Here is a 17,582-nt window from a genome sequence, read left to right as displayed (position 1 = left end):
GTGTATCTTATCTAGTCACGGAATGTCTAACATTTAACGAATCCTTGCCTATCTACATTCTGCTATATCTGAAAAAGCTTATCCACTTCGTTCTCATAAGATCTCCTCAATGTGATATATTTAAGCTATTTTTTCCTTTCTTTTTTCTTTTTTGCAACCAATTGTACTATTTATCCAAAAATTTGTGAAGACTGAGTCTTCTTTCTCTTTTATACTCATAGTTAATCCATTCATTTCTGCCAATTCCATTATTTTGTTTTTAATATGTACATTTTGAGTTACAATAATGCCATCCTTTTTTGTTTGACTGAAAACTTATCTACAAACTGAAAGATGAGCAGAGAACAGTGTAGGTTAAAATATTTTTCCCTTTTACATTGGTCTTCTGGATGATTTGGACTCCCAACAGCCCAATCTGGAAATTATTAGTTTGAGGAAAGTGGATCAGAAAGGAAAATTATATGTAAAATAGTAGCCCAGCATATAGGAGGCAATTCTGTCAGTCAATCCTTTTGTTCCTGTAAGAGAATTCCTCATACAGTAGCTTACCTAAAAAAGCCTTGTTCTATTGAAGCCAAGAAAAGCAGGAAGACGGGTGTCTTGAAGATCTCAAGTAACAAAATTAGACAATGAGAAAGTAATTTTTTGTGTGATTTTGGCAGAAGATCTTTCCCCAGTGCTGAGTTGAAGTTGAGTTGAGGAGAAAACTGCCTTTGTGAAATTTGCTGTTTCTTTTCCAATCCTCTGTCCTACATCCATTATCTGCTTCAGGTCACTCTAGTCATCTGATTTCATCCAAAGTACCGTATTTATCAAAGTATAACACACACCTTTTTCCTCCCTAAAAGAGGCTGAAAATTTGGTTGCATCTTATACTTTGAATGTAGCTTTTTCTAAGCTTTTCTTCCAGGCTTCCTATTCTCTCCAAAGAAGGTTTTTTCCAGCCCTAAGTCTTTGCAGCCTTGTTTTCATTCCTACTCTCTCTGAAAAGTGGTGCTTTTCGGTCCTAAGGCATTCCTAATTATCTTTCTGGCTTGCTGCATTTTTTAAAATTCCTACTCCTTCCGAAGCAGTTTTTCCTGCCCTAAGTCTTTGCAGATTTGCTTTCATTCCTACTCCCTATGAAAAAGGCTTTTTCAGCCCTAAGCAGGGAATAAAATAATGTGGTGAAGCTGAACAGACTAAAGATGCTAGCCAGATGAATACCTGGTAGGTAGACCCCCCCCCCCCCATTTTCCTCCCCCAAAACTAAGGTGCGTCTTATACTCCAGTGCATCTTATACTCAAAAAAATACTAATAGGTAACAAAGCATAACAGATTTTCCACACTTTTTGAAGCAACCACTGGACAGTATAAGAATAATAGAAAAAATATATTGCCTTAATTCTTACTTGGGCTTTAAACAAAATGTAGTCATTCTTTCAAAATTCAAATAAATTGATTTTATTTATTGGATTTGTATGCCGCCCCTCTCTGTGGCATGTCAAATTTTATCTGGCAAGGAAAGAAACCTAGGATCAATGACCACAAGAATGATATGGTAAAAGAGGGGCAGCATACAAATCTAATAAATCTTAAATCTTAAGTGCCAGACCTCACTGTAACAAGATTGATAAAGAGAGAGGCAGAGAGAGAAAGAGAGAGGGAGAGAAAGAGAGAGATAGCAAGAGAGAGAGGGAGAAAAAGAGAGAGAGAAAGAGAGTGAGAAAGAGAGAGAGAGAGAAAAAGAAACCAAGAGAGAGCAAGTGACAGATAAAGAGAGAGAGAGAGAGAGCAAGAGACAGAGAGAGAGAGAAAGAGAGAAAGAGTGAGAAAAAGAGAAAGTGAGAGAGTGAGAGAGAGATAGGAAGAGAGAGAGCAAGTGAGAGAGCAAGAGAGAGGGAGAGAGAAAGAGAGAGAGAAAGCAAGAGAGAGAAATTTTTTTGGTTATTTTTTTTGGCTATTTTTTTTAGGCCCCCCCACCCCCTCCACTCAATGGTGTCCCCCTTTTCCAATCTTAAAATCTGGTCTAGTTTGATGAAAAGAAGGACTAAGGGTGACATGAGAGCAGTGTTCCAATATCTCAGGGCTGCCACAAAGAAAAGGGAGTCAAGCTATTCATGAGCCGAGGTGGCGCAGCAGGTAGAGTGCAGTACTGCAGGCCACTAAAGGTGACTGTAGATCTACAGGTCAGTGGTTCAAATCTCATCACCAGCTCAAGGTTGACTCAACCGTCCATCCTTCTGCAGTGGGTAAAATGAGGATCTGGATTGTGGGGGCAAAGTGTTGGCTCTGTTAAAAAGTGCTGTTGCTAACATGTTGTAAGCTGCTCTTAGTCTAAGGAGAAGGGTGGCATTAAAAAAAATCAAATAAGTAAGTAAGTAAGTAAGTAAGTAAGTAAGTAAGTAAGTAAGTAAGTAAGTAAAATTCTCCAAAGTACCTAATGGAAGCTTAACTTTTTCTCTGTACACTAATCTGATAAGATCTGTCTCAGGGGCTCCTTTCCAGGCTCGGTCTACATTTCGTGTCACAAGCAATGCTGAAGTGCCTCTCAGGATACCATAATGCATTGGGTAGAAAGGTTGTGTCCATAACTTTACATGCACAAGGTTCAATCAGGAACACCTGCAGCTCAAAATTGTTTCAGGATATATGAAAGAGGGAAAAAAAATCTTTGTCTAATATAGGAGTGGTTAATCTGTGGCCTTTACTTAATTTTTAAGCATAGCATTCAGCACCTGGGTATGGTGTGTATGGGGGAGGATGTTTTAGTGTGGAGTAAGAAGTTGGCAGGTATCCCAAGCTTATGGATACAGAATGCTATGAAAAAGCTCCTTGGTTATTTATGTGTGCACCAGCTGTTTCTCACCTGTTAATGGGTTCTATTAGTGCAGTTGGGACGGGGCTCTTTGACTGGGAAAAGGAAGGGATGGATCCAGAGTGAGGGAGTAAAGGGAAGGCGGGGATATTCAATGTTTTCAATGCATTCTACTAAATCCAGCAGGATGGGAATCCTCCAGGTACCTAACTCTCTGGAACAATGACATTATGCAGGACCTAGGTGATGTACTATATATTTTCTATTGTAAACTCCACCCTTTGGGACTGCCTTGACCTCTGATTTGCCCTATTAACCTTCTAGAAGGTGATGAAAATATGGCTCCTTTCTCAAGTGTTAGGGCCTGGAAATTTGTGGAGTCTGATTTGCCTGTTAATATCTAAATTGCTTTGAGGAACCTTGGAGTTTTAGTCTGATGATTATTCTTAGTTGTATTTTGCACTGTTTAATTTTTTTTTTTTTGAACATGTCTTATATCTAGTATTTTTTCCCCAATTGCCCAGTTGTTTTTTTCAAGATGGTGTTCTGTCAGGGTCTCTGGTAGACTCCTCCCAAAAATTCACAGGTACAAATTTCAGACACACACACACGTTTGAAAATTCAAAACAATGTTCTTTATAATGAAAATTCACTTAAACCAAGCCCTCTTTTGGTATAGCAAAGAGCACTCGTCTCCAAACAAACTGGTAATTTGTACAAGTCCCTTATCAGTTCTGTGATACTTAGCTTGTAGCTGTGAGGCAATTCACAGTCCTTCTTCTTTCACAAAGTGAAACACCCTTTGTTCTGCTTTAGTTTCAAAGCGGGGGGAAATCAACACACCAAGGTCGAAGTCAGCAAGGCAGGCACGAAACACAACGATCAGATAATCCTCCACAATGGCCAAACCCACAGGCTGCTATTTATAGCAGCCTCACTAATTACCACAGCCCCACCCAACCACAGGTGGCCTCATTTTCTTTGATAATAATCTCTCAGTTGTTGTTGCCTATGCATCGCTCTCCGCATGCGTGGCTGTATCATTAACTCTTGTTCTGAATCCAAGGAGGAGCTAGATAATTGATCTCCTTCTGAGCTGTCTGCCACACTCTCCTCCTCCCTGTCACTCATGTCTTCTTGGTCAGAGGAGCCTTCATCAGCAGATTCCACCGGGGCAAAACAGGCCTGCAGCATGTGGATGTCTCCCCCACATCCACAGTCCTTGGGGCAGGAGCTGGGCCAGAGCTAACCACAACTGATGGGAAGCCATATAGATTGCTCATAAACAGACAAATACAAATCAGTCAAACCTATCCACTTAGATACTAGAAGTAATCAGTTCAAAATTCTGATCCACTCCTCTGTCAAATCCAAACAACAAATACTTCCTACAGTTAGAATATTTCCCTGGTACCTATCTTGTCTGGAATGAGTCTCCTGCTTGAACAGGGGTTTGGACTAGAAGACTTGCAAGATCCCTTCCAACTCTATTATTTTGTAAAACCTGCTGCAAGGAAAAATGTATTCCTTTTTTCCAATAAATTGAGTCCATCAGCAAAATTATCTTACAAATATCACAAGATACTTCTCTCAGTTTAACCAAAATCTTTTTCTCATAAAGCAAGGTTTCTAACTTGTTTTGGATTAAATTCTGGTTTTCTAATCCATCAGTCAAGGATGTCTATTATCTCTTCTCAAATCGAATTCAATTTATTTTGAAACCTCTATCCATTTTCTTACATTTTGGAAGATTGCTTTAGGTGTTAAGGTGGCTGAAATGGAACACAATTTCTTATTATATGCTTGTTGTAATACTTTATGTTATATTGATAAAGGTCAGTGTTCTATTTTTGGATGTAGTGATATAATTTGGTAAATAATTGGGTTATTCAAATATACGAGTGTCGCCCAGAAAGTAATGCACCACTTTTTTTTTCTCAGCCTACAGTAATGGTATGAATGCAAAACTTTAGATATACATTATTTGAATTGTCAGGAGTGCGTGTGTAAATTTTGCATTTCTTCAGACAGATAGCGTAGCTGCAGCAGTGTTCCGAAATGGTGTCTGTAAGTAATGTACGTTACAAGCAGTGTGTCGGTATTGAATTTCTCACTGTGGAGAAAGAAACTGTTGGGAACATTCACAAACATTTGTGTACAGTTTATAGAGAATCTGCAGTCAATAGAAGTATGGTTAGTCGCTGGGCACAGAGGGTGAGGCCATTAGAAGATGGTTCGGCAGAGCTCCAAATTTGCAGCATTTGGGACAAGGAATGGTACCAACAGGGTATACACGCCCTTGTGTCTTGCTGGAGGAAGGCCATAGAATGGGATGGAGAATACGTGGAAAAATAGAGAGTGTAGAAGAAACATCATTATTTCTTGTGTGTAAGTTTCATTGTGTTCAATAAATAATTGTTGAAGAAAAAATTTGGTGCATTACTTTCTGGGCGATCCTCGTACAAAGTATATACATTTAAATCCATTTTTGTCTAAACTTCATCATTACTTTGTATTATTTTAAAGAGCTCAGGATTCATTGGATAGTCAAATATCTTTCCCTATAGTGAATAGGAAATGGGACAAAATTTTCAGAGTGTAGGCAAAGAAAGATTGGGCCTGAACAGTGGATACAATTGTCAGAAACTATGTCCCCAATAATACTTTTAGCAAACCCGGGTATTTTACTTGGAACCATTTCTGTGGAAAACAAATGAATAAGATTGAGTTAACGGTAGCCATTCATCTGGACTGTCTTTTCAGCATTTGGAAATGCTTCTCTCTTCCTTTGTATGTTGAGCAAAGAGCAGAAAGAAACTCCAAATTTTTAGGCAATAAAACAGAAAAAAAAATCCAGAAAGCTTTGTGCTAGGAATATTCCAGCAAAAATTAGAAAAACACCAAATATATTTGATTATCCATATAACTACAGCAGCCAGGTTAATTTATGCCCAATATTGGAAGAATGAAGCAATTCCCCAAAAGGAAGAGATCATAGAAAAAGTCATACTCTGCACAGAAATGGATAAGTTAACGTTAGAAATCAAAAATAAGGAAGAATCGGATTTTTATAAGTGTTGGGAGAGGTTCTATTGGTGGTTAGAGAAAAAAGGGAAAAAAAACGTGGTTAAAATAAGATCAGAAAAACATTTATCTGACAAAGCTATTGCCTGGTATTAGAATCTATTAATATTAAGATATACAATGTTTTGTATAATTTAAGATGTATATTCTTTTCCAAAACTGGCGTATGCAAATAATTTAATAGAGCTACAATAGAATGTTACCATAGTTGGAACTGTTTTTTCTATAGGATATCTGCAAATCCATCCAAATACTGTTTGATTTTCTTTGTTCTATGTTTCTTTTGTTTTTGTTTTTGTTTTAAATGTAGCGATATTGATTTATGTATCATATATATATATATATATATATATATATATATATATATATATATATACGTAGATTGTTCTGAGTTCGGGTTTTGCCCTGTGTAATATTTTGCATGTCTATGCGACGTTTCGGTGAAATCACATTCACCATCATCAGGCTGAAGTTCCAAGCTTCGTGTTGTTGTAAAATTTATATATATATATATAAATAAAAAATTAATTTAAAAAAACAAAAACAAAAACAAAATCTGTATGTTTATTTTTTAATTTGTATTTGTCAAATGTATATGTATCATTGCTCTTTTCTTTTCTTCCTTTTCAGGTTTATCCCTGTTGCAAACCATCAGAATCCTTCATGAGAAACTGGCTGCCTTTCCAGTTCAACTCTCCTCTTTTCACCAGTCTGCCGTGTATGATTACTTTTCAAACACATTTCTCAAGCATTATTGGCTGTACCAGTTTGTGATGACTCGGGAGAGAGACCGCAATCAGACATTTGCCATTCTTGAGATCTGTGCTCCCCCAAGTCCCCCTTCATTGAGTGAAGGCATAGATGTTGAAATGTGGAACTACCAGCAACAATTAGCTGTCCTCTGTGCAGCTGAAGAAGAAAAACAGGCCAGTATATTGCAAATCCGAGAAACTTTGCTTACAGAGCAGGAAAATCTGCTCAGGGAAGTGTACCAAAGGGTCAGAAGACAAACGCAGACCCTTAACACAGAGGTAAGTGAAGAATGTAACATCCTCTACAGAAGTGGAGAACGGTGGCCTTTTTATGACATGTGGATTTCAACTCCCAGAGTTGACATTAAGAAGTCATAAAAGGACCATCATTGCCCATCCCTGCATTGTGATATTGTTAATGTAACACTGTGTATAGTTAAGTTATTATTGTTGTACATAAATAATAGGTAATTGACCACCACTGGATTTAATTTAATCTCTTCTAAGGAACTTTAGTTAGGCAAGGGCCTAGCCATTAGGTTTCTCAAATTTTAACAAGCAGGCACATTTGGATGTGACAAAATGGACAATATAAAACTGGTATCGGTATATGGTGGATCATATTCGATTTGAGATTATGGATAAGAGGATGAATTCGGCCAATGATATTGATCTGTGGGAACTGATGGGACGATAGGACAAGGTAAGAGGATATATGGACAGTAGAATTTGAGACCAAGCTATAAGGAATAAATTGGAATCACTTTATAATATGTAAATAGATACATTGCTTTTGAGTTAAAATGGTATATATAAAATACGCCCCCATTTTGGTGGAGGGGTGTGAACGTTGTCTGGTGGCGGGCACTAATCACATTGTTATATGCTGCGTGTATGTTCTATATTATAAAATCAATAAAAATATTTTTAAAAACCCAAGCAAGCACATTTGAAATGTGGAAAGCATGCTATGGGCACTTGGGCTGCCATGGAATGGGGGTCAGGAATTGCCCATTCACAAATGGAACTCTGGCTTTGAGACTATAGATTCTCAAAATAGAAAGGATGTTCTTAGAGGGTATCATAGCTGAAAATTCTTTATCTTAGATCAGGGGTGTCAAATTTGATTTCATTGAGGGCCGTATCAGAGCTATATTTGACCTCAGGGGTCTGAGGTGGGTGTGGCCAAGGTGGGCATGGCTAACTCAATGGGAGAAGGCAAAAACACCCCATTTTTGCCCATTTTTTTCACAAAAAGGGAGTATTTTTGCCTTCCCCCAGCCCCCAGGAGCACGCCTCTCAAAACTCTGCCCATCACATTTTGCAAAAAATGGGCCCATTTTTGCATCTTATACTCCAAAAAATACAGTAATCAGTGTAATCAACTTCCTTCCAAAAGTTGTAAATGCTTAAACACTGGAAGTTTTTAAGAAGAGTTTAGATAACCATTTGTCTGAAGTAGTGTAGGATTTCTTGCCTAACCAGGGGGTTGGACTAGAAAACCTCCAAGGTCCCTTGTTAAATTGTATCTTTTCACTCCCCCACTTATTTTCTTGTTTTGCTTGTGGTCTTTAAGGAGTCTGTCTGACTCCTAGGACAGTGGATTTAGTGGAGGCTCTTCTGTTCTTAAGTACACAAAATTTAGTAAACGGAAGCTTTAGGTCTGAGTCCCATTTCCAAATTCTTATTCTTACCCTCAAAATGTTTTCAAAAGCCATGTCACTCCTTCATTCTCTGTTTTGTCATTTGCTACTCTGCTAATCATACATTGGCAATCATCCTGCAACATCAGGATCATTGATGTTGCATTTATTGGCTTAGCATGTTGTGCAAACCCAGTTTGTTTAGTTCGCTAATGCTTCAATATATTGTGCAAAGACAGAATATTAAGCAACCCACCAGATAAAGCACATGATATGTGAATCCAATTATTTTATTCATCTGAGCAACCAACTGATCCACAAGATCACTTCTCAGGCCAAGAAGAACTGATTAGGTACTCATAGGAGGGCATCATATCATCCCTATGATCTAGAAAGTGCTGAAGAGGTTGAAGGAAATAATACAAGTTGAAATCCAACACACCCGTATGTTTTGAAGGAGAGCACAGCCGTGGGTTGCTTCTGGTCCGGTCCAGTTCCATGAACTGATAGCAACAGTGGTGGGATGGTCCATCCACCCATCACAGACGCTTCTGCACAAGTGCAGAAGTTTCTGTGCATGCACAGAAGGGTCATGCATGTGCACGAGAGTGCGCATGAACCAGTAGTGATGGCATTTAAAACCCATCACTGGGAGAACAGTATTGTTATTTCTGTGTGGCTCCTAAGCTTGCTGTTTGCTTCTTGATTACAGTTTGTATTGTTTATTTTGTCCTGAAGATTTCAGAATGTGCCGTTCACACTGTCAATTGACAACACTTTGGTTGACTCCTCCAAAACATTCTGTTTCTTCTCTATCTTTGATTTGCATAATCAACCCCTGACGAGTTTATCACGTTCCAGATTGAAAATTCCTACCTGCCTGGGCTTGCTTTTCTGGTTCTTCTGTAGGATATCGTTTAGGGAAGTGAGAGGCAGTTTTTTCACTTGTCAGCCCACCTGTAGAGTGAAATGAATGGCTTATGCATTTGTGTTTCATTGGGCTGCCAGCAAAGGCAAGTACATTCAAATGAAGGAAGAGAATATCACCTTTTGAACTTAAGCAATGATTGCTGGGATATAATTCCCTAATCTTTTTTTTTTTGATTTAGTACCATTCTGTATGTATTGGGGGGAAGGGACAGAATCCAAACTTTGCTATTCCCAATTCTTTGTCAATCTTAAAGTCAGCCTATCATCACTGAGACCTTTAAAGTCCCACTGATCTCCTCCAAACTTAACAGCTTTGGGGAAATTTGTTAAAAGAATGTTACCTCAGCTGCCTGCTGGCTTCTTTTCACCAGTATCATTCATGCATATTGCCAGCTGCCACCTTGACCTAAATGATATCCTGGGTCCCCACGCTGTTTTGTTGGCTCCTTTCCAGCTTTATAGTCAGATTAAATTTATGTTCCCAAGCCCCACCCTTCAGCAGGTGTGCACCTACTTAGTCAGTGAGGATGTGTTGGCTTGATAAATCTCAGCTGGCATATGGACCTCTTCTCATTCCATTGCTATGTATATCATGATTATAGCACCCTGCTGTTTTTGAATACCTCTCCTGCTACTCTGCCGTGTAGAACCCGAGAAATCTATCTCCCAGTCCTCCTTGGAGACCAATGTCTTTGGCTGTCATGTTTGTGTATGTTCCATTGTAAAACATGCATTTATCGCCTCTCTGTTTACCCATCCAAATTACTGTTCCTGTTGCTTTAGCATACTTTAATATTTTCCCCAGGGAGAGGCATACATTTTAAAAGAAATTTCACAGCTTCCTATTATTCTTATTGTCTAATTATGGAAGGATTAAGTGGGGCCCAGAAGCATTCTTGCAAATAAAGATGACATGGGAAGTTGGTCATTTGGTTTTCAGATGGCATTAAGAAAGTATTAAGAAAGTTAATAGACAAATAAAATAAAGTTAGGTAGACAGGAAGCTTTTCCGTACTTTTTCACTAATAAGTTACAGTATTCTTCAATCATTAGTGTGCCAGTATATGAAAGGAATCATATGCTGTGTAAACCTCAACAATAATTTAGCAATGCTATAAAAATATTACACTAATGAGGAAATGGCCTTAATCATTTTTACTTTCACCTCACTGAAAGGTTATAAGCAAATAGATTTAAGAAGGTAGGTAAAGTCCAGCAAATGGAGTTGATATACAGACGTTTGATTGCTTTCTTGCCCATATTTTTGTTATCCTTACATAGGGCCTACAAAGAATCATGTACTTACCAGTTGCTGAATTATGAGGGTATGCAAGTAATGTTGTAAGCAATGAGGAGATATTGTTTATCTAATCAAAGAACCAATATGATTCTAATGATTTAGCAAGACATTATAAATTGTAAGCGTTCCCAAATGTTTTCATCTTCAAGTCTCCCACAAAATGTCTTGTAGGGTACAGCACCAGGGTATATTCGGCAATATTTTGCCAGAATTGGTTTTGCTTGACCAATATAACCAATCTAACTGTCAAACTCATGGCCCATGGGCCAGATGCGTCATACACTGGCCACATCACGTCTCATGAAGAGAACAAAAATTGTAATACATCATGTGGCAATGGCATGAGATGTAAGTTTGACACCCCTGATCTAAAGAGAATCTGTTGAGAGACCCATTCCTCATAATAGTCACTACACATGTTAGGCATTGTGTGGTAATCTGAGTCCTCAGAGAGGGGTGGCATATAAATGAATGAATGAATGAATGAATCAATCAATCAATCAATCAACCAAATAAACAAACAAACAAACAAACAAATAAATCCATCCATCCATCCATCCATCCATCCATCCATCCATCTATCTATCTATCTATCTATCTATCTAATCTGGACCACTTTCACAGAGGTCAATATTGGTTTAAGTGTCCTTGCTTTCTGCAATTAAATCAAATTAATACAATTGAAAGAAGCTGTGCTTGACGTGGTAGCATGGAGAGCATTTTCCCCAGTGCTTGACATGGTAGCCTGGAGAGCAAATTCACCAAGGATTGGATATGATTAAATGGTTAAAAACAACATTCCAGTGTGTCCCAAATAACTATACATCTCCTCAGAGGTAATACTAATTGTAGTAGCGATTTCTATTTTCACATTATTTGTAAACTATTCTTGCACTGTATTTTTCTGTGTTATTCACCATTCAGTGGAGACCCTCAAGTGATTATTTAGACCAGTGGTTCCCAAACTTGACAACTTTAGGACTTGTGGACTTCAACTCCCAGAATTCTCCAGCCAGCTGTGCTGTGCTGTGCCATGCCGTGCCGTGCTGTGCTGGCTGGAGAATTCTGGGAGTTGAAGTCCACAAGTCTTAAAGTTGCCAAGTTTGAGAACCACTACTTTAGATGATCACCATGTAAATTCAACACATTCACATTAGCGGTGGGTTCTAACTTACCTCACTTCCTCCCATGCTGCGTGGGCGCGCCACATGGGTGTGTGCACATTGTGTGCACATTGCACGCACATGCATGTGCAGTACCAAAGAAATCAGAAATAATAATAATAATAATAATAATAATAATAATAATAATAATAATAATACGTTTTTTAAAGCCAAAAAACAAGATGGCAACCACATGCACAGTGTCAAAATTTGGCTTCTGCACATGCTCAGAAGAAAAAATAAAATAAAAAATTCAATTTCATTTTTTTTTAAAAAAAGGATTGCATCATCCATGGACCGTCACTGACTGAACTGGTTCTGTGACATCATTGTGACATCACCAGCAGGTCGCTACCAGTTCAGGCAAACAGGTCTGAACCTGGAGGAACCCACCTCTGATTAACACCTATTTGGATTAAAGCAAATTATAATCTTGTTAAACTAATCAATCAATCAATTGCCAACCATATTAATTGTTTAATATATCAGAAACCTCAGATATATTCATCTTGTCTTCCAGACACTCACATCTTTAGTCAACGAAGTAATTAAAACACAGATCCAGAACCTGCATCGTATTATTCAACATGAGATCCAGGCTACCTATGACATTTTGGAACTGAAGCTTCAGAAAAGAGCTTTGATGTTAAATGCGCCTGCTCCAAATCCACCTCCGTTCTGTCCTGACTTGCGAGGGAAAAAACCAAGCAAACCTCCAAGGAAGACACAGGAAAACTCTTCAGAAACTGAAGACAAAATGGAGAAGGACCAAAAGAAGAAAAAGAAATGAAGATAGCTTCGGGGTTGTCTTACTGTGCATTCTTCAGGGAGGAAGCAATCCATGCATCTCCTTATAAGTGTACTTTTTTACCCAAGGCATTCTAAGTATTTTGCATTTCAAACTGATTCTCCAGAGCAGGGATCTCCAACCTTGGCAATTTTAAGACTTATGGACTTCAACTTCCAGAGTTCCTAAGCCAGTGCTGAGGAACCTTGGGGATTGAAGTCCAGAATTCTTAAGGTTGCCAAGGTTGGAGACTCCTGCTCCAGAGTGCCACTGCTTTATACTGGAGGTAGGGTTCAGATGCCTGTGTTTTAAAAGAAAGGATTCTTTCATAGCCTTGCACTGACATATTCAATTTGCCATAGAAGGTATTGTGAATAGTTTTTTAATTATTTTTTACAATTTTTTATTGAAAACACAAACAAAATACACACCATAAAAACAACAAAGTCAACAAGCTTAATATAAATTCACGTTTACATTGCTGTTTCTACAATTTCCCCTCTTTCTTTAAAGTTAATTTAATTCCTTTTTCTTTTCAATCCATCTATAAAGTTTCCCCCGTATGGTATAATAGATTAGATAGAATAGATTGAGACATATCATACACTCATTATGCAAAGCTTCTACTCCCCTTAATTTAAATAACTTAAAATTTTAAGATAAATTACCATTTCAGGAGAATAAAATTTGAATATTTTTACCTAAGGAGGATAGAAATAGGCAAATAAATTCAAACTAGCATTCGTGTTTGAATCTGAGAATCAGCAAGCGTTACTTAGCACTGCAATCCAATGACCTGTTCCGTGCTTCTGAACTTTTTCTTGCAGGTTATGTATGAATCGTGCCACATGTTGGCTGGGGAAATTTATTGAAGTTATACCACATGCCAGAATTTGTATAGCCACATTCTTATAGCCAGTAGTATGTGCATGTTTATTGCCTGCATTAGGTTAATGGTTCACATGCACTGTAATCCTACAATTCAGATAAATATGCAATTGGTGGGAATGGGATAATTTGTATTTACTTTTAAGTTTGAATATTCTAAATCAAAGCAATGGCTGTCAAAATGCCATTTGCCCCCATTCTCCTGCCAGACACTTCCTCTTTGGGGATCTCTTGGTTTTGATCTTTCATCAACAAATTAAACAGGAATGCAGTTCAGTTTCAGGGTTCCACCCTCCAATAGCTTTTAGGTTTCTCAATTTAGACTAATACTCCGACACTCTAGGACCTTAAGGGAAGATCACGTATTATTTGGGGGCTATACCCATCATCTAAGCAGATAATGGAATTTCCTTCCTGAAAGAGACTATAATAACAGGACTAATGTCCTCATTGCTTCAGTGTTCTCCAAAGTTTGTTGATAAGCCTCTGGAAAATTTCTGCAAATTAAAGGAAAGGGCATGGGTGGGAAGAGGACAAAATGTGAAGATATCTGAGATGAAAGACATCCTAGTCTTATGAGACCACATGAAAACCAAATGGCTTCATGAAAATTACTCTATGCTTGTTGCTGCCAATTATTATTACTCTCTGTGATTTAGAGAGCATTGTCATAGACATGAGACATATTCAGAAGGAAGCATTTTCCTCTAGGAAATTAACCGCTTATTCTACAAGAGCTTTACAATGGCATGCTTCATGCCAGTCTTCCCTAGCTTATTTCTATTCAAACCCTGTATTCTCAATATACAAAATGAGACTGCAGACCTGAATCTCTTAGCGCCTTCTGTAAGGAAATCCTTAAGACAGCACCTAACATAGTCTTTCAAAAGTGGAAGGTTATAATGCCACCATAGGTGGCATGTATTGGCCCCCAGAATGTTCTAAATCTTGTCAACAAACTAATCCTCAATGTAATCGAAGTTATTCAGCCCATGAAGAACAATCTTATTCATTCAGTTTAATTAATATAATTGGCATACTTTAATTGGATTTAAATTAAAATAGATTTTATCTAATTATATTTTATTACTTAATAGATGTATGAATATTGTTATTTGCATATAACTTTGAAATAAAAATACATTTAATATAGTATAGTGAAGAGTACTGTCCTGCTGCCAAAACTATTCAATTGCCTTGTGTTTGTGAAATAAAGAGAACTGAATTTTTGTCTGTCTCAAGCAGCAAAAATGCCTTTTGCCATGTTTGAAAACTATTTTCAGGGTCAGTAAATTACTTTTAAGGATCCTGAAGGTTTCCTTTTTATTCTAGTGGTGGTAATAATGATGTGTGTCTTAAAAGCTGATTTTTATAATCTTGCTTTGTATATAGTGTCATCCCCCTTGGCTTCTTTTCTATTAAAAGTCAGTTTTATGCAGTAAGATGTTGTCTGTACAGATAAAGTTGGATTTCATAGAAAGTTATTTCAGGGATGGCTTTTGTCTTAGATACCCTTCCATCAAAGTGAAGAAGCAAGCAAAAGGAAATGAGGCATGGGTGTCTGATATTTTTTTAAAGTCTGCAATCTATATTGGGTACTCTAGACCCCCTCCAATCAAATACGAGGTCTGCTGTGGGGACATTGTATTTTCGTCATGTTATTCTTTCAGGGAGCCATCTATATGTGTTCACAGAGAGCAAGAAAGCGACATTATTTTTCTTCAAGTATAAACAAGTCGTGATTTTTCCCTATCCCTTTGCTTAAATATAAAGGTAGCCCCAGGACGCATAACATCCGGTTGGAGGGGCCGGCTACTGTTATCAGTCAGGAAACAGAGCTGGACACATCCTCTCCTCCGTCTCAGCAGCCTAAAGCCACCTCCAGTGGCATGATTTGGCAGGAAAAGACAAAGTTGCGTGTCTTACTCCTTCTCCTTTGCACACAGCAGGAACCTCCCTCTACAGCTCTGGGAAAATGAATCTTTTTCCTCCTCTAACAGATCAGAGTGGGAGAACATTTTTTTCTGCCTGAGAAAGCAGCATAATTCGTAATGTTGGAATGTGAGGTGATACAGGACAGCCCTCCACCGCTGGGTACTAAGAAGGGGAAAAGTCTCCGAATGGCATAGTACAAGGCCTACCTTCCTCCTCCTCTTCCTCATTCTCATCAATCTCCACTCAGGATTTCCAAACATTTACCAAGCGTATTGAAGGCAGTGTCTATTTTTTGTTTTAGCAACAGCCAAAGTTAAATTGAGTGGCAAGGGTCAGAGTAAATGAAAGTTTAGAATTCCCTAGAGTTTAATAGATTTTAAAAGCAGTGAAATGTGTTGTGGAGTGTGTTATATGTGACACTTTTTTCCTAGTATCATTTTCCAAGTCAAAATAATGTTTTCCCTTTCTCTGAAGAAAGGGACAAATGAAATGTTGCTTCGGAAAAAGGAGGTTTTATCTTAGACCAACATTATGATCCCAGTCCTAAAGTATTTCTTGATCCCTGCTTTGAATTTTGGGAGCAAAGGTAGAAAGGGAAAACCTTGGGAGAAACATTGGTGTGACAGAGAAAGTGTGAGAATGGGGCACTAGTACAGGGTCTCCAATCTTGGCAACTTTAAGATTTGTGAACTTCAATTCCCAAAATTTCCTAGCTGTGGAATTTTGGGAATTGAAGTCCACAAGTCTTAAAGTTGCCAAGGTTGGAGACCCCGGGGCTAGTATGTATTTCTCAACTAATTACGTATGAAGGAATATGAGTGCAAATCTCAATAGACCAAGAGATCTCTCTGCATGGGGTTACCCATTTCTATGCTGTGATGGCAGGAAAAGGATGATAGTTTCTTTCTCTCTGATGCAAAGACCATCTCTCTCTCTCTCTCTGTGTCTCTATCTCTCTCTCCCACTTCCCCCTCCCTCTCTCCCTCCAAAGGCAGATTGGGGTAAACAATGCAAAGATATTCCTATCAATTAAGGAAGAATTTTTCAAGACAGTAAAACTCCTTAAACAAACTTTGCAGGAATTTAGCTTATTTGAAAATAAAGTCTTAAGTCTTCGTGTGAACAAACTTTTTGTCAATTCATTCAACGCTGTAGAAATATAAAAGAATATCCACTGTGTTTTACTTCTCTGTTGACAAATTTCTAACTCTTTAAATCTTGAAGTTGGTGATCAAGGAGTGGGAGAAACATGCAGCTCCTGTTTCTTCAGGTTCATGGAAAATTGTCATGGGTCACAAACACAGCACACATTGGCATGATTCCAATGGCTATTAAGAAAGGGTGAGGGGATGATGTATGCTATGCCTGATGTATGTATGTTTGCTTATATGAAAAAAAGTTATTTTCAGGCGTTTACTGAAATAGTATTTGTCACCATGCTGTCCTGCTTATTTATTTACTTTGTCAAGTACGTATTGGTAATATACAAAGCCGTAACAATGTTTATATACATCACATTGGTACTAATAATAGAGAAACATTAGGACAGGGGACGGAAGGCACTCTGGTGCACTTATGCATGCCCCTTCCTGACCTCTTAGGAATCAGGTAAGGTCAACAGTGGATAGTCTAAGGGTAAAGTTTTGGGGGTTAGGTGATGATACTACAGAGTCAGGTAGTGAGTTCCGTGCATTAATTACTTGGCTGCTAAAGTCTTATTTATAAAATGTGCCAAAGAACTTTTCCTTTTCTTTTCTGATTGCAAATATGAAAGGTGCATACATGCAACACAGAGACCTCCTTTCACCATAAGCAGCAATATCAAGTTAAAAAGAAACATAGTCAGAGTTCTGGATTGGTCTGCAAATTTGGCCTTTTTTATTGTGCTGTGTCTGGATTGTTTTCACATTTCTCAAGATGAGTATTGGAATAGTCATAATATTAGCTAGCACATCTACTACATCCAGACTAGTATTCCTCAGCTTTGGCAACTGAACTCAAAAGTTGAAGCCCACACATCTTCAAGTTGCCAAAGTTGGGAAACACTGGTCTAGAGGATTCTTAAACCTAAGAACCAACCAAACAAGGGAAATGGATAATGAATTCTCCCATCATTAGTTGACTTACAAGTGGCTGTATCACTGTCACACATCAGTAACGTTTTATTAATGTTTCACCAAAGATTGATTCTTTGTCATTTTCAATCAATTATGCTAGTGATTGAAACCCCAAGAACGATCAAAAACCTGTCTTTTGTGTTGAATGACTGTGCTGCATGTATTTCATAATTGGTGCAATGTCT

At 38.0% G+C, this 17,582-nt stretch overlaps 1 protein-coding gene across 3 annotated transcripts in view; it reads left to right on the top strand.

The window, feature by feature from the left end:
* The window catches only part of C1H8orf74 (chromosome 1 C8orf74 homolog), a 61,345-nt gene extending 46,771 nt beyond the window's left edge, over positions 1-14,574 (top strand). For all 3 annotated transcript variants that reach the window (XM_070734845.1, XM_070734847.1, XM_070734846.1), the window contains 2 exons: positions 6,513-6,913; positions 12,191-14,574. In XM_070734845.1, the coding sequence (XP_070590946.1) occupies positions 6,513-6,913; positions 12,191-12,460 (671 nt within the window). In that variant the 3' untranslated portion in view covers positions 12,461-14,574. The remainder of the gene's footprint in view (positions 1-6,512; positions 6,914-12,190) is intronic.
* The last annotated feature ends 3,008 nt before the right edge of the window (positions 14,575-17,582 follow it).

Source organism: Erythrolamprus reginae, chromosome 1 (genome assembly GCF_031021105.1).
Source record: "Erythrolamprus reginae isolate rEryReg1 chromosome 1, rEryReg1.hap1, whole genome shotgun sequence".
Classification (NCBI taxonomy): domain Eukaryota; kingdom Metazoa; phylum Chordata; class Lepidosauria; order Squamata; family Dipsadidae; genus Erythrolamprus; species Erythrolamprus reginae.
This window is presented reverse-complemented; position numbering and strand designations above follow the sequence as displayed.